The sequence below is a fragment of the Diabrotica virgifera genome, chromosome 2 (assembly GCF_917563875.1).
Source record: "Diabrotica virgifera virgifera chromosome 2, PGI_DIABVI_V3a".
NCBI lineage: Eukaryota > Metazoa > Arthropoda > Insecta > Coleoptera > Chrysomelidae > Diabrotica > Diabrotica virgifera.
The window spans coordinates 191,120,094-191,144,445 of NC_065444.1; the positions used below are offsets into that span (position 1 = coordinate 191,120,094).

At 32.5% G+C, this 24,352-nt stretch overlaps 1 protein-coding gene across 2 annotated transcripts in view; it reads left to right on the forward strand.

Moving 5' to 3' along the window:
• Positions 1–24,352, forward strand: part of LOC114332032 (TWiK family of potassium channels protein 18) — a 155,321-nt gene that overhangs the window by 77,776 nt on the left and 53,193 nt on the right. The window contains exon 3 of one of the 2 annotated variants that reach the window (XM_050642979.1): positions 17,190–17,456. In XM_050642979.1, coding sequence (XP_050498936.1) covers positions 17,190–17,456 — 267 coding nt within the window. Of the gene's footprint in view, positions 1–17,189; positions 17,457–22,370; positions 23,866–24,352 lie in introns of those variants that run through there. The other variant, XM_028281738.2, reaches the window with a different exon arrangement.

The window sequence follows — 24,352 nt, forward strand, 5'->3', positions numbered from 1 at the left end:
AAAGGGCATGTGCTTTTTCTCATGAGGATCTTTCAGTGCGTCACAGTTTTTCGATTTATTTCTAACGCATTAAATTGTATGTAACAGAAAAAAACGCACGTCGGTGATTACATTTCATCGGTGACATTTATAACATTTATTCTAGTTGTCAATAGATGGCAGCATATTCGAAAATAAAATAATTTGCGAATTAAATAATATATCTACGAATATAATCTGAATAATTTAAAAGACTATGCAGATCAAAGAAAATACCATTTTATTTATGCAATAAACACAATTGATTCCTAAATTGCAAATAAAATTTGACAACTGTCAGATTTAACTAAAATGTCATGTCACTAAAATGTATATTATCACGGACTTACCTTTTTTTCTATCATTTGTGACGAACTGAAAAATGCTCATGAAAAGAAGCATACAATTAAAATTGTCCTTTTTCAGTATTTACCTAGTATATCAAAAGAAATTGTTCATGTTCATTACTTTCAATAAAGGATAAAAGCATTGTTTTGTTTCCTATAAGCAATCTTTTAATAAACTATGTTTTAGTCGAAAATGGTTAAAAAAGTGTATGAATTTCTAAACTAAATTACTGGGTCATCCTATTTTCATGCTTGGCGTTGTAGTTTTCTCTTAATTTAAACGAAAATATACTAAAAATAGATGTCTATTGAGTTTTACTATGCCAATTTAGGGTAATGTAACCTCCTTAAAATTTTAATAGTTTTTAAACACTTATTTTTTTCCATAGATCGCTTCAATTAAGGCGCACAGGGCAACAGTGGTGTAAGCCACAAATTGAGCATTTTTAGATCAATATATCAATAAAAGCAGCAACGTTATACTTTTATCTTGTGATTAACAAGAGTCTGCACAACCTACCTCTATATTTGATAAATGGCGCTATATAATTTGTAGAGACATCCCATAAGCATAATGGAAATATTAATGCAGAGTTTGCATTTATTCCAAAACTTCGTTTCTGGGGTTAGGCCACTGTTGTTCTGAGCGCCTCAATTATGGGGATGGATGTTTTTAACATCATCGCTTGATTTTTTTAATAAAATCAACGAACTACCGTTTTCATGTATATATTTTTTAAATAACAACCAAGGTTTTGTTAAAATTTACTTTTCACTTACGCTATACTTTAAAGTTAACCCTGTGCTGGGGGTTGTTTCAACACTAGGGTGCCACTCTTCCTCTGGGGTAAAAATTTTTTGATTGAAAATAAATGGAAATGTTTATACATATCCATATTTGTTCGTAAACAAATTACTAAGTAATTTGTTTACGAATGTACCAAGAGATGAGACCATTCCTATAGTGGAGAATTTACTTATTAGCAGTAACATTAATAGAGATACAATTTCAATTTCATTTGGGGGGTGGAAATTTTTTATTATATTTTAATTGCAAAAGGTGGTAAAAACGTTCATTCTAAGCAAAAAACGTTCTATACATTTATTTGCTAAAATTGATAGTTTTCGATTTATTCGCTATCGAAAGTGTTGGGTTTATATCGGAAAAAATCAATGTTTTTAATCAGTTTTCTGCTAATAACTCCAAAAGTTTTCATTTTATCAAAACAACTATGTTTAATAAAAATTTACCTTTATAAAAAATAAACAAAACCGTTTTTTTAATTTTCTTTAAGACCAATAGTAATCGAGCTATACGTTATTATATGTTGGCTCTTCTTCGTCAAATGTTAAATATTCTAGTTTCAAAGTCAAAAGACTGCAAAACTGTGCATTCTTCGAGGACAACTTACTCAAACTAATTTAAAGTACTTAAAAATATCTATCCCGAAATTAAAAAGAAGTCTCTAGCTCAAAAATTAAGTGACTTATAATAAAATGAACGTCAGTCCCCATTTTTTTTCATCGAAAAAGTGATCGCAAGCAACCCCCTAATCACCACCCTAATTAAAATTAGTCATTAACCTTATTTGAACTTTTTTACTTATGTATTTTTAATAGGTTCTAGAAGTTTGATCGGCTTATAATGATTAGTTTTTTAAAAAATGGAGTTAAAAGTGAATAACGAATTTTTGTAGGTTAGAAAAAATGGCATTTTCTTCAGAATAGCAAGATTACCATCAGAGATACGAAAAAGTGTTTAAATATGAAATTGTAGCTCGTTAAATTCCCAAGAAAAAAATTTATAAAAAAATTTTCTACGGTAAAAATTGAGTGAGCTATTGACAATTAAAGCTTGTAATAACATGCAAGAACCACCTTTACCATCCCTCTAAACGTCACCTCTTTTTGCGATTGAGGATTACAAAAAGATTTAATATTAATAGGCTTATAGATCTTATAAAAGCCTACAAAATTATTTTTTACAAAACTTTCTAAGATAAAAACTAAAAAAGTTACGGTTAAAAAATCAATATATCTTTTTGAAAAAAAAAAGGAGAAATCCAATTGGAAGCATAATAATGTAAGTTGGCGGTATTTTTAGTCATTGGGCTTATTCATTCTTATTTATTTATGTATTGTTGATAGATTCTAGAAGTTTGACTGGCTTAGAATGATTAGTTTTGAAAAAACTGTAGTTAAAAGCAAATAAGGAATTTTTGTAATCTGGTAAAAAATGCCATTTTCTTCAGAATAGAAAGATTAGCATCAGAGATACGAAAAAATGTTTTGATATAAAATTGTAGGCTATTTAATTCCCAATAACTTGGTTTGAGAAAAATTTTTCTACGGCAAAAACTGAGTGTATTGTAAATGAGTATGTATCGAAAAACATTGATTTTCCTATACAATACTAACACTTTCGATAGCGAATAAATCGAAAACTATTAATTTTATCAAAAAAATGTATGGAACCTTTTTTGCTTAGAATGAACGTTTTTATCAACTTTTTCGGTCAATATATAATTAAAAATTTCCACCCCCGAGATGGGGTGGCAACCACCCCCATGATAAAAGCGCCTTTCGGCATCATATAGATTTTGATCCTTGGACTATCCACTACTTATTCTAAAATTTTCAAGCAAATCGATCCATTCTGTAAAAATTGCGAGGTGAAAAGCTTGAGTTCCTGGTCTACAAATCTATTTTTCTCATACTAAGACAAAATTAACAAAACTTCGAAAAGTGGTATATATAAATTGTCCTGTGGAGACTGCCCGGTGGCTACGTGGGTAGAACGATGCGACCTATGGCTACACGTATTAAAGAACAAGTGTCAAAGATCCATAAATCTAGCTTTCGTCATCATTTGCATGCATCGAAACATTACTTTGATCTCCAAAGAGATAGTAGGATCCTACATAGCATACCTAATAATAGGGCAGAGTCTTGTACCTTGAGCCAGCTTGTACCATGGGCCACCCCATTTTTCTTTTATTTTGCGCGCGAACTGTCTGTGTTTCTTATTTAAAGTTCTTCTACAATCGTCGTCATTCTGTGGTTAGTTATTGAACGTGATTAGAAATCATTTGCGACTATCGTAAAAATATAGTGTTTTATTTCGTGAAAAGTAACTATTTATAGGAAAGATAATTTTCTTTTTTAATTTTTGTGTGTACAACAACATATATCGTAAATTAAATCAAAGGGAGTGTATGCCTAGACTAGTCTATGCCTAGACTAACAGGTAGTTAAACAATATAGCGAGAAATCAAACAAAACCGTTTTATTAGGTTAAATACACATTTGTTTTCTTTTCGGCCGAGTCTTGTACCTTGGACCGCTATCACGGCTTGTACTTTGGGCCGTACAAAATTAATGGCAAAAAAGAAGACACATTTTTATGTTGCACAAGTAACTGCTGTAAGTCCCCATTTAACGGTCCAGTATCTGAAGAGAATTCTGAAGGGCTACAAATTTTCTAGGCCAAGAGGTCACCAATTTAACATTGACAGCGAAGATGTCTTGCTCAAACTTAAACCACCAAGTCAGGCTGGGTTGTCTGAAAGGCAAAAAATGAGTACATCTGTTTGACTTCGATTTTGAGAGGTTCAATGTTGAATAACACAATTTTTTGTATATATTTTTAAAGGTTTACGGGTGGTTCAACGTACAAGACTACGTGGTTCAAGGTACAGGACTGGTTTGTACCTTGGACCAAATTAGCTCTAATCAATAAAATTCTAAAAACTGTGTTTGGTTTTGTTTTATTAAAATGAACTTTTAATATAGTACACTATAGTGTGTAAACTACAAGTTAGTCCAAAAATTTTTCCTTGAAATTTACTTAAAAACTTAAAAATAATTGAGTTTTTAAAAAATCCGGTTCAAGGTATAAGCTATATATACTAAGATGAGTCTAGTAGAAAATCTAGAAATAAGCAGAGAATTGAAAAGAAACCCTCAAAACTGTGTTAACAGTCATATTCAATTAAATTGTAAATTTGATCTTATCTTTAAGAAATATCTTTAATATTTTGGTTTAGTATACAGTATAAATTATTGCTGAAAGTTTTTTGAACATTACTTTTTAGGTATTCTTGAGTTTTCTTTCATTAATTACATATAAGTAAAATATTTGAGATTTGACTTAATCTATTAATATTGTTATCAATTTTATAAAATAACAGCTTTCGAACTCTGAACCTGGCAAATGAGACTTCTCCTTGGTTTGTTTTAATCTAACTTCTTCTACATTTAGTCAATCTAAAACAGTTATGTTTTGGAAATAATTTTTGATAATTTATATATACGTTAACATTTCACTTCAACATTAACAATTGTAATTTTTAAAATTTAACTTTAAAATTTAGTATATTTAACTAACATTCATTTAACCTACACATGGATTTTTAGTCATTTTCAATATTAATTCATTTTTAATTATTATTTACCAATATAAAAGGTTTATTGTCAAGAAAAAAAGTTATCGCTTATTTTCTCAGATACGCAAATAATATCCTAGATAACTGCCAACCGGTAAAGTATCTCCCGACGTTCGTTTGTGTCGGATATGATAGATATGGCAGTTGCTACTAGATGGGCCGACAATATAGTTTTTGCAATTTTATTAAATAGGAGATTGGAAACATTGATGCGCACAATTACCCGACGCGCACCATTAGCCGACTCTCCCCTAACACATTGGCTGCCACCATAAGAGTATTAGGTACGTTCACCAGGTGCCAAAGTGAAAAATGCTTACAAAACAATATTTATTCATACAAATGGTTAATAATACAATGTAAGTTTACATTCTTACAAATTTTTTTGAAAAAAATAGCAAGATCACGGGTGATCCTAATGGCACTGCACTAACATATTACACACGTATGTGCCACTAGTATTACCGGTGATCGTGAACAACTTAATGCTTTTTAGTGAAACATGTCACACAGTAAAATTTTTCACAAACATTACAAAATGTAGAAACAAGTTTGGGTTTCTTTTGAGCTTCTTTGCTGCCTTTTGTTGCAACTGTTTCAGTGTAACATTGGTTACAACGTTTTCTCTTCTTCCTATTGTTTGTAGTTTTGGCGTCAACTGTAACAAGCATATGCTTTACAGTAGTAATAGGCTCAGGCATCGGACTGTAATTGACTAAACTTAGGATTAGCATTTCCCGAAATGAGATAACTTGTTGTTTTGGTGTGTTGAAGAAATTATATATTACCAAACTATTGATGACAGCCGTATTCAATAAAACTTCAATTGCAGCTTTATGGTACCAGCGAACACTTTTTCTCAGAGGTGAGAAATAGCTTGCGAGTTGATCTGAGACATCAACACCATCTTTTCCTTTGTTGTAGTATATAATGGCTTCAGGTTTAATTATAGCTACACCATCTTTCTTATGTTTACCTGTCTCTTTCATGTCGATTCCATGTCTGGTCGTCAAGAAGAGGACATCACGTTTATCGTGCCATTTGCCTATTACAATGCCATCACGATGTTTCTTTCCAATTATCTCTCCTTTTTTTAATTTTGCGGAAAGTATATCTTCTGGAATATATTTTCTATTTTTACGTAGTGTCCCTAATAAGTGACTATTAGCATCTAATAATTGTTTTGCTAAAAGCACATACGTATAGTAATTATCTGTTATTAAAACAAACTCTTCCTTTTTGTAGATAGTCGTTTGCTAAATCTAGTACAATTTTTCCCGATAAATCCTGCCCTTTATTAGCCATTTTTCCGGTATACATAATCATTTTTAGAGTATAACCTGCAGGATTACATAATTTAAACAGTTTCAAGCCATAGCGGTGACGCTTTGAAGGTATATATTGTTTGAAAAGTAGTCTTCCTCGAAAGGGAATCATACTTTCATCAACAACTAGTATTGAGCCAGGATTACATTGTTGGGCAAAACGTAATTGTGTCATTTCAAATAATTTTCTAATTTTATGGCAACGATCGTTTGGTAAAGCAGCCGTGTTATCAGCAAAATGCAAGAATCTCAAAAGAAGCTGAAATCTGTTTCTAGTCATTACAGAAGAAATAAAAGTAAAATTATACAATGGTGACTTACTCCAATAATCAGCAATTTTGGGAAGCTTGACAACTCCCATATACATAACACAACCCAAAAATTTTAAAATTTCTTCTTTATTGGTAGGTTTCCATGCATGAATTCTGGATGATCTGCTATAACGTTGTGCATTTTTTACTTGCGCAGCATTTCTGTTAGTCTCCTCTACAATAAGTTGTAAAATTTCATCATCGATCAGTTTCCTGTATACATGAAAAGGAGTTAGTTCGGTTCTATTTTGAGGATACCTATCATCATAGACATATGATTCATTACCAGGAAACTGTATATCGAGACGTAAATGAGTACAGTCAACTTCGTACCATTCATCGTCATTATTTTGCTGGTCGTTAGATTTTACCGATTGTCGTGCATTTTCATCTAATAAGCTTGAATCACTGTTAGATTCATCTTCTATATCAGATTCTTCTTCGTCACTCGGGTTGTACTCTGAACCGGATAACACAGATTCATCAGAATCCTCCTCTAAAAATTTGAGCAACTCCGCCTCTGTCAACTTTTTATTTTTATTTGGCAGACGCTGCATTTTACTTGTACTTGGTAAATTATCCATGATCTGAAAGACAAATTCCAATTAAAAAAAGTAACTTTACTATCACCATTTTTCATTAATTAAATCTAAGCAAAAACATTTGAGGTTATGTAAAATAAATACTGTAATATTTTGTTTATCCTTACAAATATTCAAGCAACAAGATTTTAAAACGAATAAACTACATAATATACTTACTTCATATAATTTCAAATCCACCAAAAAAACTGTTAATTCCATAGAAAAACTTGATAATGAATGCCACTAATCGTTTCTACAACGCCTTATTATCAACTGTCGTTATGGTCCAAGAGCTGTGAGACATTTTTGAGTAGGTATTTTAGGCAAGCTGAAAATTTTTCAGGTGACTCTTCCATAATAGCCTAATACAAAAATGCCGGTCTGGCTGGAGGGTAGCGGTTATTTTCCCCAAAAATCCCCCCCAAAGTTAAAAAAAGGGTAAAAATTGTTATTACAAAAAATATCATTGACGTGACTTTAAAGTAAATTTAAATATTCAAATATTAGGAAAATAAACAAGCCAGGCGATTTGAGGGCGATTTTAGCTCTGCAAGATACTTGCATGGGCGTCCCAGGATTATTTTCAGGGGATGCATATTAACTTCAGAAGATTTTATCTGAATCTGTACATACTATTAACATGTATAAAATATACAACTATACATGCATAGCTATGTATATTCCTTCTGGACAGGGAGGTACAATTGTTATTTTGACAGGGTATTTTTTAATATTAAAAATAAATATTCTAAAAAAGGCAGCTTTTTGGTGAAATTTTCCAACTGCCATGTGATCAAACAAATTACGGGTTCATATAAATGAAAAGCGCTATAGGTAAGCAGCAGTGTGAGAAAGAGCGTATACCGATAGCTGTTTGCGTCCTCTGTTCTAGCGAAGTGAGTACGTTCGCTCGAGAAAAATCACGTGACCTGGTGATACCCATGTTGTTGTGCCTCGAAACGTTAGAGTAATTGTTATATATTATAGTTTTTTAAGTAACTTTTCCTTAATTAAAGGAAAATAATACGTACTATACAATAGATTTTGCAAATATGATAGGAAATGACAAATTTATTATTATAAATATATAGGTAGAAAATTATAAAACTATAAACTAAATAAATTCTGTGTCCGAATCTTGTACTTCTTCTTCAAACTCCTCATCTGAGCTTAAATATTCATTCTTTTCTTCTTCGTCAGACTCCCCTCGAGACTCAGATTATTCTTCTACATGAACTGTAGATAGTTGTAATATGCATTTAGAATTTATTAAAAATTAATTACTGATTAATTAATTGATTTGCTACGTATTCTCTGTCATTTTGTACGGAGTCGAAGCCTGCACAACCACGGGCGCATCTGAAGAAAGACTTGCCATTGTTGAGATGTGGTGTTATCGAATAATGTAAAAAAATAATGTACACAACACGTAACAAACGCGGAAACATTAAGAAAGATGAAAATTAGACAAGAAATACTCAACACTATGAAGGAAAAAAATGAGCTACTTTGGTCATATACTAAGAAATAAAAAACCTGATGTGATTGGTTATATAAGGAAAAGTATTAAGTATTGGTTTTAAAAGAAAGAATACGTAGCAACTCAATTAATTAATCACTAATAATCTTTTAATTAACTCTAAATACATATTATAACTATTTACAGATTAGGTAGAAGACGAATCTGAGTCTTGAGGGGAGTCTAACAAAGAAAAAGAGAATGAATATTTAAGCTCAGATGAGGAGTTTGAAGAAGAAGTACAAGACACAGAATTAATTTAGTCTATAGTTTAATACTTTTCTACCTATATATTTATAATAATACATTTGTTTTTTTTTCTATCATATTTGCAAAATCTACAGTGATGAGCGCGCTAATAACCGGCAAAACAGCTCAAAAGATGGAAAACATAATACATCTCGAAACAAAAAGAGATGAAACTCTTTTTGTTTCGCAATGTGTTATGTTTTCAACCTTTTGAGCTATTTTGCCGGTTATTAGCTTGCTCATCACTGTATTGTATAGTACGTATTATTTTCCTTTAATTAAGAAAAAGTTACAACAACATGGTTATCGCTAGGTCACGTGATTTTTCTCGAGCGAACGGACTCGCTCAGTTAGAACAGAGGACGCAAACAGCTATCGGTATACGCTCTTTCTCACACTGGTGCTTACCTATAGCGCTTTTCATTTATATGCACCCGTAATTTGTTTGATCACATGGCAGTTGGAAAATTTCACCAAAAAAAACCTGTCTTTTTTAGAATATTTATTTTTAATATTAAAAAATACCCTGTCAAAATAACAATTGCACCTCCCTGCCCGGAAGGAGTGTACATAGCTATGCATGTATAGTTGTATATTTTATACTCGTTAATAGTATGTACAGATTCAGATGAAATCTTGTGAAGTTCAGATGCATCCCCTGAAAATAATCCTGGGACGCCCATGCAAGTATCTTGCAGAGTTAAAATCGCCCTCAAATCGCCTGGTCTGTTTATTTTCTTTATATTTGAATATTTAAATTTACTTTAAAGTCACGTCAATGGTATTTTTTGTAATATCAATTTTTGCCCTTTTTTTAACTTTGGGGTGGATTTTTGGGGAAAATAACCGCTACCCTCCAGCCAGACCGGCATTTTTGTATTAGGCTATCATAGAAAAGTCACCTGAAAAATTTTCAGGTTGCCTAAAATACCTACTCAAAAATGTCTCACAGCTCTTATACTATTACAAGCTATTTACGACATTATCGCGCCTAACAAAATAACATAAGCTAGCTATGGGTTCCTAGTGTGCCACAGTAAAACTAGTTGAGCGTCCTCACAGTGCCGACCGTTATAATAATTCTGAAAATTAAATACGCACAAGTAACACCGGTGATCCTAATGGCACAATTGTAATCTGTTAGTTAGGATCGCCGGTGATCCTTGTGGCAGCCAATGTGCTAATCCAGACTCCTAAGTATTTCATTATGTCCACTTGATCGATATCTTCATTTTTTATCTGGATCCGTGTGATAACGAGTAGATATAGTGAATGAAAATACCAACAGTAGAAATATATTTTGTTTATATTTGATATTTTATTTACTCTTTCGGTATCTAAGCCTAATTAGTAATTAATAAGGTACGTAGTTTATTTTTTGTGTAGATTTTCCACATAAACAAAAATTGTTTATATAACTGACAAAAATTACCATCATGTTATTTATGTATACACTTGAATCTTTCACTGAAATATTAAATTTTTAAGAGATTGAGCTTTTCAGTAATTATATTACTGTTTGATACGTTTTTGGACAGATAACCTAGAGAGAACTTTATGATGTTTATAAACCTTGACTTTAATATTCGACCGGGTACATTGCAAAAATCTGTTTTTTTAATCAATGAAAGCGATAAACGAATAAATGTTAAAGAAAAGCAATAAAAAATTTACATAAAAGCGTGACGACGGATCGGAACAGGCGTGTGTTTTCGTTCGCTTAGTTTACATAAACAGTTTAGACATACGAATCTAATAGTGGTGATTGTACTAAAATTATTTCTTAATATTGTTCTGAAGCTATTTCCTTGTGGCATTTTTATGATTAATTATTTATATGGGAAATAAACCACAATTAAAATGAAAAAAATAATTTTATTAACGTTTCGACGCCCAAATCGGGTGCCGTTGTCAAAATACAAAATATTACTAAAATAAACTAAAGTGTTGTTGCTAAGCAAAAAAATTCTTCTAATAATTTATTTAATCTCACTCATTTATATTGGCAATTCAGACATATATTATACATTTTAAAGTTGGGGTTAATTTCATGTAATCGAATGAACTATCTTTCAGTAAGTCGTCCCAGGAACGCAACTCATAAATATTGGCAATATCATTTTAAAGTCTTCTACTTTAAAATGTATAATATATGTCTGAATTGCCAATATAAATGAGTGAGATTAAATAAATTATTAGAAGAATTTTTTTGCTTAGCAACAACACTTTAGTTTATTTTAGTAATATTTTGTATTTTGACAACGGCACCCGATTTGGGCGTCGAAACGTTAATAAAATTATTTCTTCTTGTACTATTATTTAACTTAATTATTTGACTGCTATATTAACCCGGCATTTGTCGCTATGTGGGATTTTATCTCACGGTTTCAGGTTATTGCACACAGCTTCTTCCCTGTTAAATTACATAGATACTCTAGTTCCCTCTAGTATTCTATTTATTCCCCCTCTACAATCTAATAGACTCGTTTGCTCAGATTGTGGTTCAGCTAACTTCTTTATCATTCATTTATCTATTCAGAAATCAAACTTTATTGGAGTAAGTACAATAATTTCTCCATGGCACAATATTATAATAAAACTTCCATCATCGACAAGCTTTTAAAAGCGGTAATCTCTAGGATAGTGCCATTTTTATAATACCTAAAATTAATTAATGGCATAGGCGCAAAATGTCGCCTGTCAAAATGTTCAATGTGTTTTAAATGCATTATTAATCTAATTCATCTAATTGTCAACAAAATCCACGAGGAAAATAAACTTCCTGTAGCTGGCTGTATACCATAAATCACAAAAATACCAAGTTTCTTGTAAAAGGTATATATTAAAATACCCTAAATAAGGGTCACAATACAAAACGTTTTCGGATTAAGGAATCCATCATCAGTATTTAAAAGTCCTAAAATTAAGTATAACCTAATTAAATGAGATAAAAGTTAAAATTGACAGAGGTTTTCAAGAACAAGAGGTCATACTTACAAAATTTGCATGCCTGAGCCACCAAAATGTATCGGGTAAAAACCCTTTAAATTTAAATAATAAGGATGTTTTACATATTTATATAAAATTCATTGGATGATATAGATAAACCTGGATGTTACCCAGGGCAACACAGGACTCTCCCCACGTGGTTGGAACTTTTTTTGGAAAAAACCTCACATATTGGATTTCAATGGCCAACTGACAAGTGAATTCAAGAGCAACCCAAAATGACATCAAGAACTGTCAATGTAACCTAGTTGTAATATTACTTCAGCCACAACATTAAAGATTAATTTAAATGTTTTAAGATAAAAAAAAACAGTACCAAATTTACAAATAGTAAAAATAAAAGATGTTCACAAAATATGAAATATTTTTTTTTATAAAAATAATGCATTAATTAAGTATTCAAAATAGGGAAATGAAATGTTTACGTTACAGGAAGTTATGCAGTCAACAATACCAATAGGTGTTGTATTAGTGGTATAAAATTGTCAATACGATTAGACAAATAATGGTAAAGGCCTTATACTAGGAACACAAAATAGTATGTAATGTGTACATATGTGTACGATTTTAAGAGTATTGATGAAATGATAATTGTTTAATGACTGATAACTTTCTTGGTAGTCGACCCCACATAAATTGTATAATGATAGAAAAAGTGATATGATAATTGTAAAAATACTGTTTTGTTTTTATCTGATTTTTATCTGAAAATGAGACTAAAGTAACTTGATGACACTGAGTCCTCCAGAGACCTGACATCAAATTGGTTAAAAATGAAATGATTGTAAAATATGGGGGGGAGTAGGACGGTATGAGAAGTCTGACAGAGTATGTTGTGATATTGGACCATGGAAGATGTGTAGTGTGTTGTTATGAAATAATAGTTATCTAATCTATAAGCTATGAGATGAGGCTAAGAAGACAGGTGGCTGGAATGAGATTCAATTCTGATGGATGTGGTTGTATATGTGATGTAGGAGCTAAATTTTGGAAAATTAAAGCTGGTGTGAAATAATGAGGATGTAAGAGGATGAGGTACAAATGAATATTAAATAGTTAAAGTAAGATGTTGCTTATCGACAATTGGGAGTGAAATAGATGTATGTGGTCGTCACGAATGGTGTAGCAGAGAAGAGGAAATTGTATCTGATGTGGTTTATGAAAAAAGTTGACGGTGTAGGGGTTGAAAATCTCGGTTAAATGACACATGGTGATTGACACAATTAGGACTTCTCTGCTTCTCTTTAACTATTTCTTTAACTCTTACACCACTGTATAGATTACAATGTTCTGATTGTGACGCTACATGTATAGGTAGGACCTGTAGATCCTTATCTTCACGCTCCTTAGAGCACACCAAAAGAGAAAACACTTCTACTTTCTCTCAACATCTTGTAAAAAACAAACATACCCTTAATATCCCAGAAGATGTCTCGTTATTACATAATATTTCACAAAAAAACTTCCTAAAATTGGACCTGTATGAAGACTTAGAAATAGTTAAAGAGAAGGAGAGAAGTCCTAATTGTGTCAATCGCCATGTGTCATTTAACCGAGATTTTCAACCCCTACACCGTCAACTTTTTTCATAAACCACATCAGATACAATTTCCTCTTCTCTCCTACACCATTCATGACGACCACATACATCTATTTCACTCCCAATTGTCGATAAGCAACATCTTACTTTAACTCTTTAATATTCATTTGTACCTCATCCTCTTACATCCTCATTATTTCACACCAGCTTTAATTTTCCAAAATTTAGCTCCTACATCACATATACAACCACATCCATCAGAATTGAGTCTCATTCCAGCCACCTGTCTTCTTAGCCTCATCTCATAGCTTATAGATTAGATAACTATTATTTCATAACAACACACTACACATCTTCCATGGTCCAATATCACAACATACTCTGTCAGACTTCTCATACCGTCCTACTCCCCCCCATATTTTACAATCATTTCATTTTTAACCAATTTGATGTCAGGTCTCTGGAGGACTCAGTGTCATCAAGTTACTTTAGTCTCATTTTCAGATAAAAATCAGATAAAAACAAAACAGTATTTTTACAATTATCATATCACTTTTTTTATCATTATACAATTTATGTGGGGTCGACTACCAAGAAAGTTATCAGTCATTAAATTATCATTTCATCAATACTCTTAAAGTCGTACACATATATACACATTACATACTATTTTGTGTTCCTAGTATAAGGCCTTTACCATTATTTGTCTAATCGTATTGACAATTTTATACCACTAATACAACACCTATTGGTATTGTTGACTGCATAACTTCCTGTAACGTAAACATTTCATTTCCCTATTTTGAATACTTAATTAATGCATTATTTTTATAAAAAAAAAATCTTTCATATTTTGTGAACATCTTTTATTTTTACTATTTGTAAATTTGATACTGTTTTTCTTTTATCTTAAAACATTTAAATTAATCTTTAATGTTGTGGCTGAAGTAATATTACAACTAGGTTACATTGACAGTTCTTGATGTCATTTTGGGTTGCTCTTGAATTCACTTGTCAGTTGGCCATTGAAATCCAATATGTGACGTTTTCTCCAAAAAACAGTTCCAACCACGTGGGGAGAGTCCTGTGTTGCCCTGGGTAACATCCAGGTTTATCTATATCATCCAATGAATTTTATATAAATATGTAAAACATCCTTATTATTTACATTTAAAGGGTTTTTACCCGATACATTTTGGTGGCTCAGGCATGCAAATTTTGTAAGTATGACCTCTTGCTCTTGAAAACCTCTGTCAATTTTAACTTTTACCTCATTTAATTAGGTTATACTTAATTTTAGGGCTTTTAAACACTGATGATGGATTCCTTAATCCGAAAACGTTTTGTATTGGGACCCTTATTTAGGGTATTTTAATATATACCTTTTACAAGAAACTTGGTATTTTTTTTTTAATTGTCAACAACTTATAGAAACGACCAAAATCTGAAAACGTTTTTACTATTTCAACAATTCACCACTAGAGGACATAATGTATAACAATGAGTAAAACAAACTCGTTGCAGTCGCCACAAAGCACCGATTGATAAGTATTTATAGGTTAACATAATTTAGAAAACAATTTCAGAACCCCAGGTAATGTCACTGTGACGACGACGCAGGAATATTTGCTGAACGCGTGGAAGACTTTCAGGTCTTTGTTAATCTTGTTAATAAAATAGCCCCGTTAAATACATATTTTAATAACAATATCGCAAAACTTAAACGGATAGCAGTAGGGAAAATACTTGTGTATCCAAATTAACTATAACGGTATAGTTGTTGAACTGGAGAATATTTTATATAACTTGAATGAAATGAATACTGGCAGTGACCAGACCGAGAAAATTATTTCTATAATTGATGCTAGACTAAGAGCCACTAGAGATGAAATTTGCTAATAATTTTAGGCACCTTAAGAGTCTAAAACTTACATAGGAGAACGTAAAAGAAAATGTATGAGCCCTATGCCGTCGCTTTTTAGTGGTACATGCGTTGAGAGTGGCGCAATAAACTTTCCATTTATGGACAAGATAAATAAATTAAACGGTACTCCCCCACTGCCAGAATTCAAATTTTCACATTTTTTATGTAACTAAAAAATAAGACACAAATTAAGTTCTCAATCCAGGAGTACAGAAAAGGACAATAAATATCGTTCTCATACCACTAGATTGACAACAGATGGAAACTCTCTGGTCACTACCTCGGCGAGTTTCAAAAATTATAACTCATACGGGTGCTGAGACGAACATTAAGATTAGGGAATTTTAAATAATCCACGTCCCATCTGCTTAGCGTCGTAAAGTTCCAACGAGAAGGTTTCCTAAGTACTCCACGAAAGATTAAATGAATTAAAAATTTATAAACATTTTCAATTTCTTTGCAACCTTAAATTCAGCAGCATTATACTCTAGTTAAATCGGAGAGTGTAGGAAGAGTGTTACCGGTTTCGGGGATTTTTCCCCTCATCAGTAGTCCCATATCCTCTTCTCTCCAATTCAACCAGTTACCTCGATCTGCGCCTTCCCAGATTGCAAAGAAAAAAGGTTGCAGATGGGATGTGAATTATTTAAAATTCCCTCATCTTAATGTTCGTCTCGGCACCCGTATGACTTATCATTTTTGAAAGTCGCAGAGGTAGTAACCAGAGATTTTCCATCTGTTGTCAATCTAGTGGTATGAGAACGATATTTATTGTCGTTTTCTGTACTACTGGATTGAGAACTTAGTTTGTTTCTTAGCAAATATCGCTACGATATTCGTGACATTTCTTTCTTTGCAATCTGGGAAGGCACAGATCGACGTACCTGGTTGAATTGGAGAGAAGAGGATGTGGGACTACTGATGAGGGGAAAATCCCCGAAACCGGTAAAACTCTTCCTGATCTCTCCAATTTAAGTAAATCATAATAATGCTGCATTTTCAGGTTTGCAAATAAATTGAAAATGTTTTAAGAAATAAGACTCGGCGCAATTTGTATATTTATGTATAATATAAATATAATATAAATGTATATTTATTTAGAATTCGTTAAAGACAATCGTAATAAAAGTCCGTGTGATGTTTAACAGTTTTAATTAATAAAATAAATAACTAAATTCTAGATACTATTAAATTGACGAAACGTAAAAGTGTTTGTGTAATTGCGACTAAAATTTTACGTGTTCTTATTCTTTCAAAAAGAAATGTATTTATAGATAATTTGCGTCTAACCAATATTATAACCGTCTTGTCATAATACCCGTCTTTATTCGTCTTTTTCTATTATCCCAAAGATCACGTCCGTCGCGTTTATGATGTTAAATTCGACTGCCCCACTAACCAAAACAGTCTCCTGTCTTACCATTTTCATGCTTAAATCCGAAACTATTAAAATTCTACTGCAATAAATTTCGATCACTATTAATAATAAAATTTGGTTCACAGTGGCGAGTGTTATTCTTACTTATAAAGTTAAAATTAGTCCGCTGCCGTCGTAATCCACAATCCATTCCACCCATCTGGACCAACGTAGGTCCATATGTATGAGACACTGATTTCGTTTTCGTAATAATTATTAAGAAAAATTGTATACAGGGGAATTGAAAATATACGGTAAAATATTTACAATAATTACACATTTATATAAAGACTTGTTAAAAAATTGTATGCCACTTATTTTTATTAAGCCCATTATATTATTTTGCAAACAACTTTCTGCCTTTAATTTAAATGTTTGCATGTGTAGTAAAGAATGGAAGCAGTTAAAAATATAACCTGACTAATATGTTTTTAACAAATGGTCCATATCTAAATCATGCATCATCTGTTGCAACTTCTAATAAAATCTTTAAATTTTTAGGTTCACATGAAACCAAAATAGTAGAACATGATCTTAGGACAGATCGATACAATCTAATTAGGAATCTACGGAACTTATCAATAAGTATGCCTGACAAAACATCAGAAGGGGAATGGGAGGGAGCCGCCGCTCGAATGATCTTCAAATATGAGGATAATATTATAGCAGCTTATCAAAAATCACAACTCATTCTTATAAACCGGGGCAACAAAATATGGACGCTCTGGAACGCTATTGTATATTGTGCAACTGTTTATACCACATTGGGTGAGTATGTCTTTACTTTTTAACTTAATGTGTCATATTGATCATTATCAATCCTTAACCTTCCACAACTAACATAGGTTTTCTGAAGATTAAAGCTAACGTTGGTGTCAGAGACCGACATAAAAAAAATGTTTCCTTTGACACATTTTCAAGCGTTGTTGTGTTTACTCCTTGAAGGAGTGAAACTAAACAAGAATGATACCTATTTTTGATTTATTAAGCCTCTTAGACGTTAGCAAAATACCAAATAACATAAAAATAATTACATAGTCGGTTTGCTAATTTCAGACACAACTGGCTGGTGATTTTAGTAGGTAATTTTTTTTTGTTTTTGGCCAATTTTGCCAAAATTGGAAAAATTACTAACTATTTAGTAATAATTAACTATTTAGTAATTATTTTTTTTACTAAACCACTAGCCAGTTGTGTCTGAGTTTAGCGAACCGACATATAACATCTCATTAGTGAAAAACAAGCTCAATTTTTGCACTGCTGTCTTCTTGTACCAAGCTTCACCTTTTACTCCTGGAAATTGAGATACTAAATTGTCAGCATCTGTTCGCACATTTTTTCGGTAATACAAATATTATTTGAACTCTGTCCGGACAAATAATCCCCGGAAAAATGATACCGGACAAGAAACCCCCACAAATTTTCTCTGGTCAAAAAATTCTTCTTCTTCTTATACTTGTTGTAGATCTATCTGTAAATTCGGACGTTGAAGTATTTCTTGAGAGGTAGACTGCCAGCTATCTCTCCATCTTTTTGGTGGTCTCCCCGGTGGACGCTTGCCTTCTGGTTTTCCTTCTAGCGCAATTCTTGGTAGTCTGTGCGCCTCCATTCTTTTTACAAGACTGAACCATTCTCTTCGTCTTTGCCTGCCCCATCCGACTACATTTTTCACGCGCCACATTGTTCCCTGATGATGTTGTTTCGTATTCTATCTCTTCTTGTCTCCCCTGCTATTGCTCTTAGTGTCTTCATTTCGGCTGTTCGTAGCATGTTCTTTGTTTTATTGCTGTCTTCTCTTGATTCAATGCAATAGGTCACAACAGGTCTGATGCCAGTTTTATAAATTCTAACTTTGCTTTCCACTCTCAATATGGGATATTCCAGACCACATCTCTCAAACATCCGGACAAGACAAAGGCCTTGTTAATTTGTCCTCTTAGGTCTCTGACTGGGTCATGATAACTTAATAACTCTACACCTAGATACTTAAACTGGTTTAGCTGTTGATAGGTTTCCCCTCTACAACGAGCTTGCATCAAATGGGGTCTTTCGCAGTGGTAATACATTTTGTTTTCTGTGTGGATATGTTCGTGATGAGCCGTCGACATGCTTGATAGAATTGATAAAGTTGTCTTTGTAGGTCATCCTCGTCCTCTGCAATCAGGGCTGCATCATCAGCATAGCAGAATCTACTGATTCTACTGTGGCCGAGTCTGTATCCTATAGTTGTAGAAAATAGTATATTGAATAGAAATGTACTGAGGCTGTCTCCCTGCCTGATTCCTTCTGGTGTTGGTATGTTGGCCGTAGTGGTGTCGTTTGTTTTAATTTTTGTCATGTTTTTATTGTTTATTAGTTTTATTACTTCAACAACGTTTGCCGGTATCCTTTTTTGCTTAATTTTCTTAATTATATCGCTAAGTCCGACTCTGTCAAATACTTTCGTTAGGTCTACGAACAAATATATGCAGGTTTGTTATATTCTATTGACTTCTCTTTCATTTGTTTCATGACAAATATTGCGTCCGTCATCGACCTGTCTTTTCTGAATCCTTGCTGTTTTTCTCTGTTCTTTATCTGTGATTCCAATCTATCCTTGAGTATGCCTGTGAATAACTTCATTGTCATATTTAAGAGAGTTATTTCTCTGTAGTTGTCCGCATATAATCTTTGCCCTTTCTCAAAAATCGGTATTGTGATACTGGTGTGCCAATCTTGTGGTATCTCTGCTCTGTCTAAGATTTTGTTAAACAATGTTGTGAGAGAATTAGTGAGTTTCTGACCGCCGTATTTCAGCAGTTAGTTGAGTATTCCATCATTACCTGGCGACCGTCTATTCTTTAAGACCTTCGTTATCGCTTCTACATACTTCAGTTTCTTTAGTGATATACCTGTCTTCTCTTTTGTAATCGTGTTGGTGATCCTCTAGGCGTCTTTACCTTTGTAGAGTTCTTTGAAATATTTTTCCCATATCTCAGTTGGTATCCCCTTTATTTGTCTGAACAAATTCAGTTACTAGTTTTTTCTGTTTTTTAACATTTTCCAAACTATCCTGTGTCCGCCATAGATGTTGTGATCCATGTCACTTGTGAACTTGATCCAATGCTCTCTTTTTATTGCTCTCATTCGCGAATTTATTTCGTTTCTAGTTTCTATGTAGATGGCGAGTACAGCGCCGTATTTAGCATTAGGAGGACTAGTAGGCCGCCTAGAGTCCGGGCACTTGATGGGGCCCGCATCCCGCTCAAATGCATTAATTAACTAGGGCTAACTGAGACAAAAAAAAAATGATTAATTTATGATTTTCAATCAAACTTAGTGTTTTGCTTTGTCTTCTGTCAAATATCAGGAAAATTCAACCGACTTCAAGACAAATTAAGCAGTTATCTTCAAATGCATTTTTATATTCCATGTTCTAATAATTCCCTCAATTTGGTAATCAATTTTGCAAGCAAATTTTGCTTAGAAACTGGTAATTATTTTGGTATGATACGTTTTTTTTTTTCAATTTCTACCCACCGATGGGCCTTATAGTCTATTCACTCACGGTAAAATATTGCAAAATATCCGAATTTTAAAGAGCCTTTGTATATGATAGAAGAGCTTGGATTGATATGAAATTGGGCATACCTACGCATTGTTTACATGTCAAAAAAAGTGATTATTATTTTTCGTGTGTGTATTTTTGCTCTAAGGATGAGTCCACCCATTCTCGTGGGTGAAAAATATACCGTCAAAATACGTCCGGAAATAGATAAACTTACTAATTCTAAGCAACTTTTGCTCAATAGAGTTTTTTCATCAAGTCAATACATTTCGAGTTATTTGTAAGCGAATATGTTCATTTTTGAACAAAAAATAAACACCTTTCTAGACGGTTTTCGCAGATAACTCGCAAGAACGAAATATTCTTAGCAAAAAAATAGCTTTTAAAAAATTGAAAAAATGGTTTATTGTCTGTAAAACCAATAGAAGCAGAGTTGTAGCTAATAAAAAGTATGTTTTTATTAATCAAATTTAAAATGGAACATTGCAACGTGAAATAATCTTCTTCTTATTTCTCGAAACTCCTTATGTCCCCAGGGGCGTCGGAGGTCTGAAATAATCAAAAAATGAAATACTTTTCAGGGAAAACTCACCATAACTTTTTTATATGTTTAAAAAAAGCATTATTCTTGTTTAAAAAAAAGTTTGAAGCGTAAAAAGTATGCAAGAGATGCTCAGAATAAAGTTGACCCCTTTTTTGAAAAAAAAACAGGTGAAAGTATCCCCCTACCCCTAATTATTAGCAAACCAAATAAAATTAATCCTTACCGCTACTTAAGCTACTTTACTTATGTATTGTTGATATGCTCTGTTGTAAGTTTTATCGGTATAAAGTGCTTATTTATAAAAGGGTTGTAGTAGAAAAGGCTTGAACAAGTCACTAATCATGAGTGTATGCAATTTTTTTTATTTAGCTTACTGCCTCGACAAATAAGTGTATTACGAAAAATGTCGCTGTTTTGCGTCTCAAAAGGTGGATTCATTGCATCGCGATGTTTTCCCTTAACTTAAATTGGCAGGGTTTGTTGATTTTGTTTTAGAGTTGTGACTGCATAGCTCCACTGAGGATGCATAGATGCTGAAATAGCTATATGGAGATGGTGGATGGTGGTCCAACTCTGAATCAAATGAAAACAGAAACTACCTTTATCTTTTTCATCTTTACTCAGATTTGAGTACCTAAAACTGTCTTTCGGTCCTTTTCCTACAGGAAAAGAAGGTAAATACGTGGCCTAAGTGTCCTTTATTTACTTTCTTTTATATTCGTCGTCTCTTGTGCCTATATATTTTAAAAGCCAGAGATAAAGGATGCAGGCAGAAAGCAGTTTCTTATCGAAAAGTCTTTGATTTAAATTATTGTTTATTATTTTTATTTCAATTATTCTAATTGCATAAAAGTAGTAACCTTTGCATCTGTCGCTTTTGACTTTTTTTCAGTTTTTCGGTCCGATGTTCGTTTCTTGAAATATTTGCCCGTCGCGCTACTTTTGACACACCCTATATAATAAATAATATTTTATGTGTGTTTAATAATCTCATGTGGTAGATATTATTTAATTCTAAATACGCATCTTAATCCATCTATACTTTCCTGTAGGTATATTAAAATTTTTTGTTATCAAAAAATTATGGCTTATTCCAGTTTACATTATTTGTATCGATAATATTCAAATTACTATGCTATTTATATTTTTTCGTTGTTTTATCTTATCTTCTATAATTTCTCTAAAAAGTTATATTTATTTGTATTTATAAATATAGGATTTTATATCACAATTGCAGCGCTCTGTATATAACAACGCGAACTTATTTCTAGACTATTTTAAAACTTTGTACATAGTAGTTCCCCCTATACTACAGATAATGAAATTTTAATCTATCAATACGTTACAGTATATTATTAATATCTGTTGTTATCACAGAATTATTATGGCTTATTGCAGTTTATATCTGTATCAATAATATTTAAATTAATACGCTCTTTATATTATTTCTTTGAATTATCTTATCGTGGCCTGTAATTCCTCTATACAATTCTACAATAATTATTATATTTATTTATATCACAATTGCAGCGACCTGTATATTTTTTGTATATCCCAACGCGAACTTATTTCTAGACTATTTTAAAACTTTGTACACGGTAGTTCCCTCTACACTGCACACAATGAAACGAACCACCTGATGCCACCGCATTGCGATATTTCCCCGAAATAGCTTCCAGTCGACACACATCTCCTCGCTCTTGATTCTATATATAAATTTAGTTGGTCGGCAAGCATGGATTCCATGCCAACATCTCGCGAGAAAAGTGAAGTGAACTGTGTGAATAATGAATCGGAAAAAATCGACATCGAGAAAATTAAAAACCTTCTCACAGAAGAACAAGTGCATAGTGATACAATTGCCAGAAGACGACGAAGATTCACAAAGAAGCGAAGTACTAGCTTGACCAGACGAGATCCTACACCGGTAAGAAACTTGGATGACAAATTTACTTCGGACGAAGAACCAGTCGAACCGAAACCGAAGACACCCGAACGACCACGTAGGCCGAAAAGAAATAAAAGTCTAATAAAACACAATCTGAGCGAAACAGATACACCTTCTGTTGAAGATAGCAACAAAAGCAACAATGTTAGTAGAAACAATAGCTTTAGAACTAAGCTTAAAAGATTTGAAGCGCAACTCAAGGCCATTGAAACAAATGCTCCTAGAAAGAAAAGTTTATCGGATTTGGCTCAGGATGAAGTGGTTGCTCTATTTACGAAAACTAAGAAAACTATAACAAATGCTGCTATAAAAGGTAGGGAGAGGTTTAGAAATAATAAGGAAGTAGCAAAGAGAAGCCAATCGGCACCAAATAAAATAGTAGATCAAGAGTTTAATAAACATGTCCAAAGCGGAGAGCAAATGGAACAACTCCTACAAGAAAAACCTAGGAAATATTCTGAGTCAGATATGATTGTGGAGAGACCACGAAAGTATTCAGAGACTAGCTTACAGACAACCATGCAAGATATTGAGTTCTCAGGTCCTATAATCAAAAAAGCTAAAGCGTTAAGACGAGAGTCCCCATCAGGACTTCGTCACAGAAAAAAACCTGAGTACTCTTCAAAGGTAGTGGAAATACTTGATCCTAGGACATTGAGTGTTGTTTCAAGGAAAACAGTTGTACGTCTTCCACAGGTAAAATTAAGAGACCTGTACAAAATACTAAGGTTCTATTCAATATTTGAAATTATTAGAGCTTACAGATTATACAAAGTTGAGATGAGAACTGAATACAAAAAAATAAAAACTTTGTGGAATAAATGCATGTTTGAACTGTTTTTGATTATGATGTTTTGTGGTGCAGCTGGTTTTATTTTTAAATTTACTGAAGGCAAATTTGAAAATTTCTATAAATGTGGAGTTAAAAGAGTCAAACGAGATTTTATTGATTTGCTTTGGTCCAAAAGCCATAATTTAAGAGAAGATGATTGGAAATCGTTGTTCCGAAATAAGCTGAAAACATTTGAAGAAGAACTGCATGCAGCTCATGAAGCCGGTATGACCTCTTACAGTGGACAACGATCCTGGAGTTTTTTGAACAGCGTTGTGTATGCTTTGACTATTGTCACAACCATTGGTAAGCAACTTAGTTTAGTTAATAAATTTAATATAACTTTGTCAGTGAAGACAAATCTCTTATTTTGTGTTTTACAAAAATGTCAGTATTATTCTTTATATTAGTTTATATTAGTTTTATATATTGCGACATTTTAAATATCTTGATTATAGGTCTATTCTATTTGGTCTAAATTTTAGACTTTTTTATGTAGCTGATGTTGTATTATTTATCTTTATTATATTCTTTACGTTTATCTCTTTGCGTTTGCGTTTATCATTTAGTTTCCATTTATAGTTGCGTATCATAATTGTTTTATTAATCTTTATTCATATAGGGTATATAACTATTATTTGTGTTATTCTATTAAAAATCATAAAAACAATGATGTCCAGTTGCACCAACAAATAAACGATTGATTTTTGAAGTTATACTTCCATAGGCTCGTAGGGAGTAAATGTACATGTGCGAAAATTCATCAAAAGTCTTGGTCCTGGGCGCAGCTGAA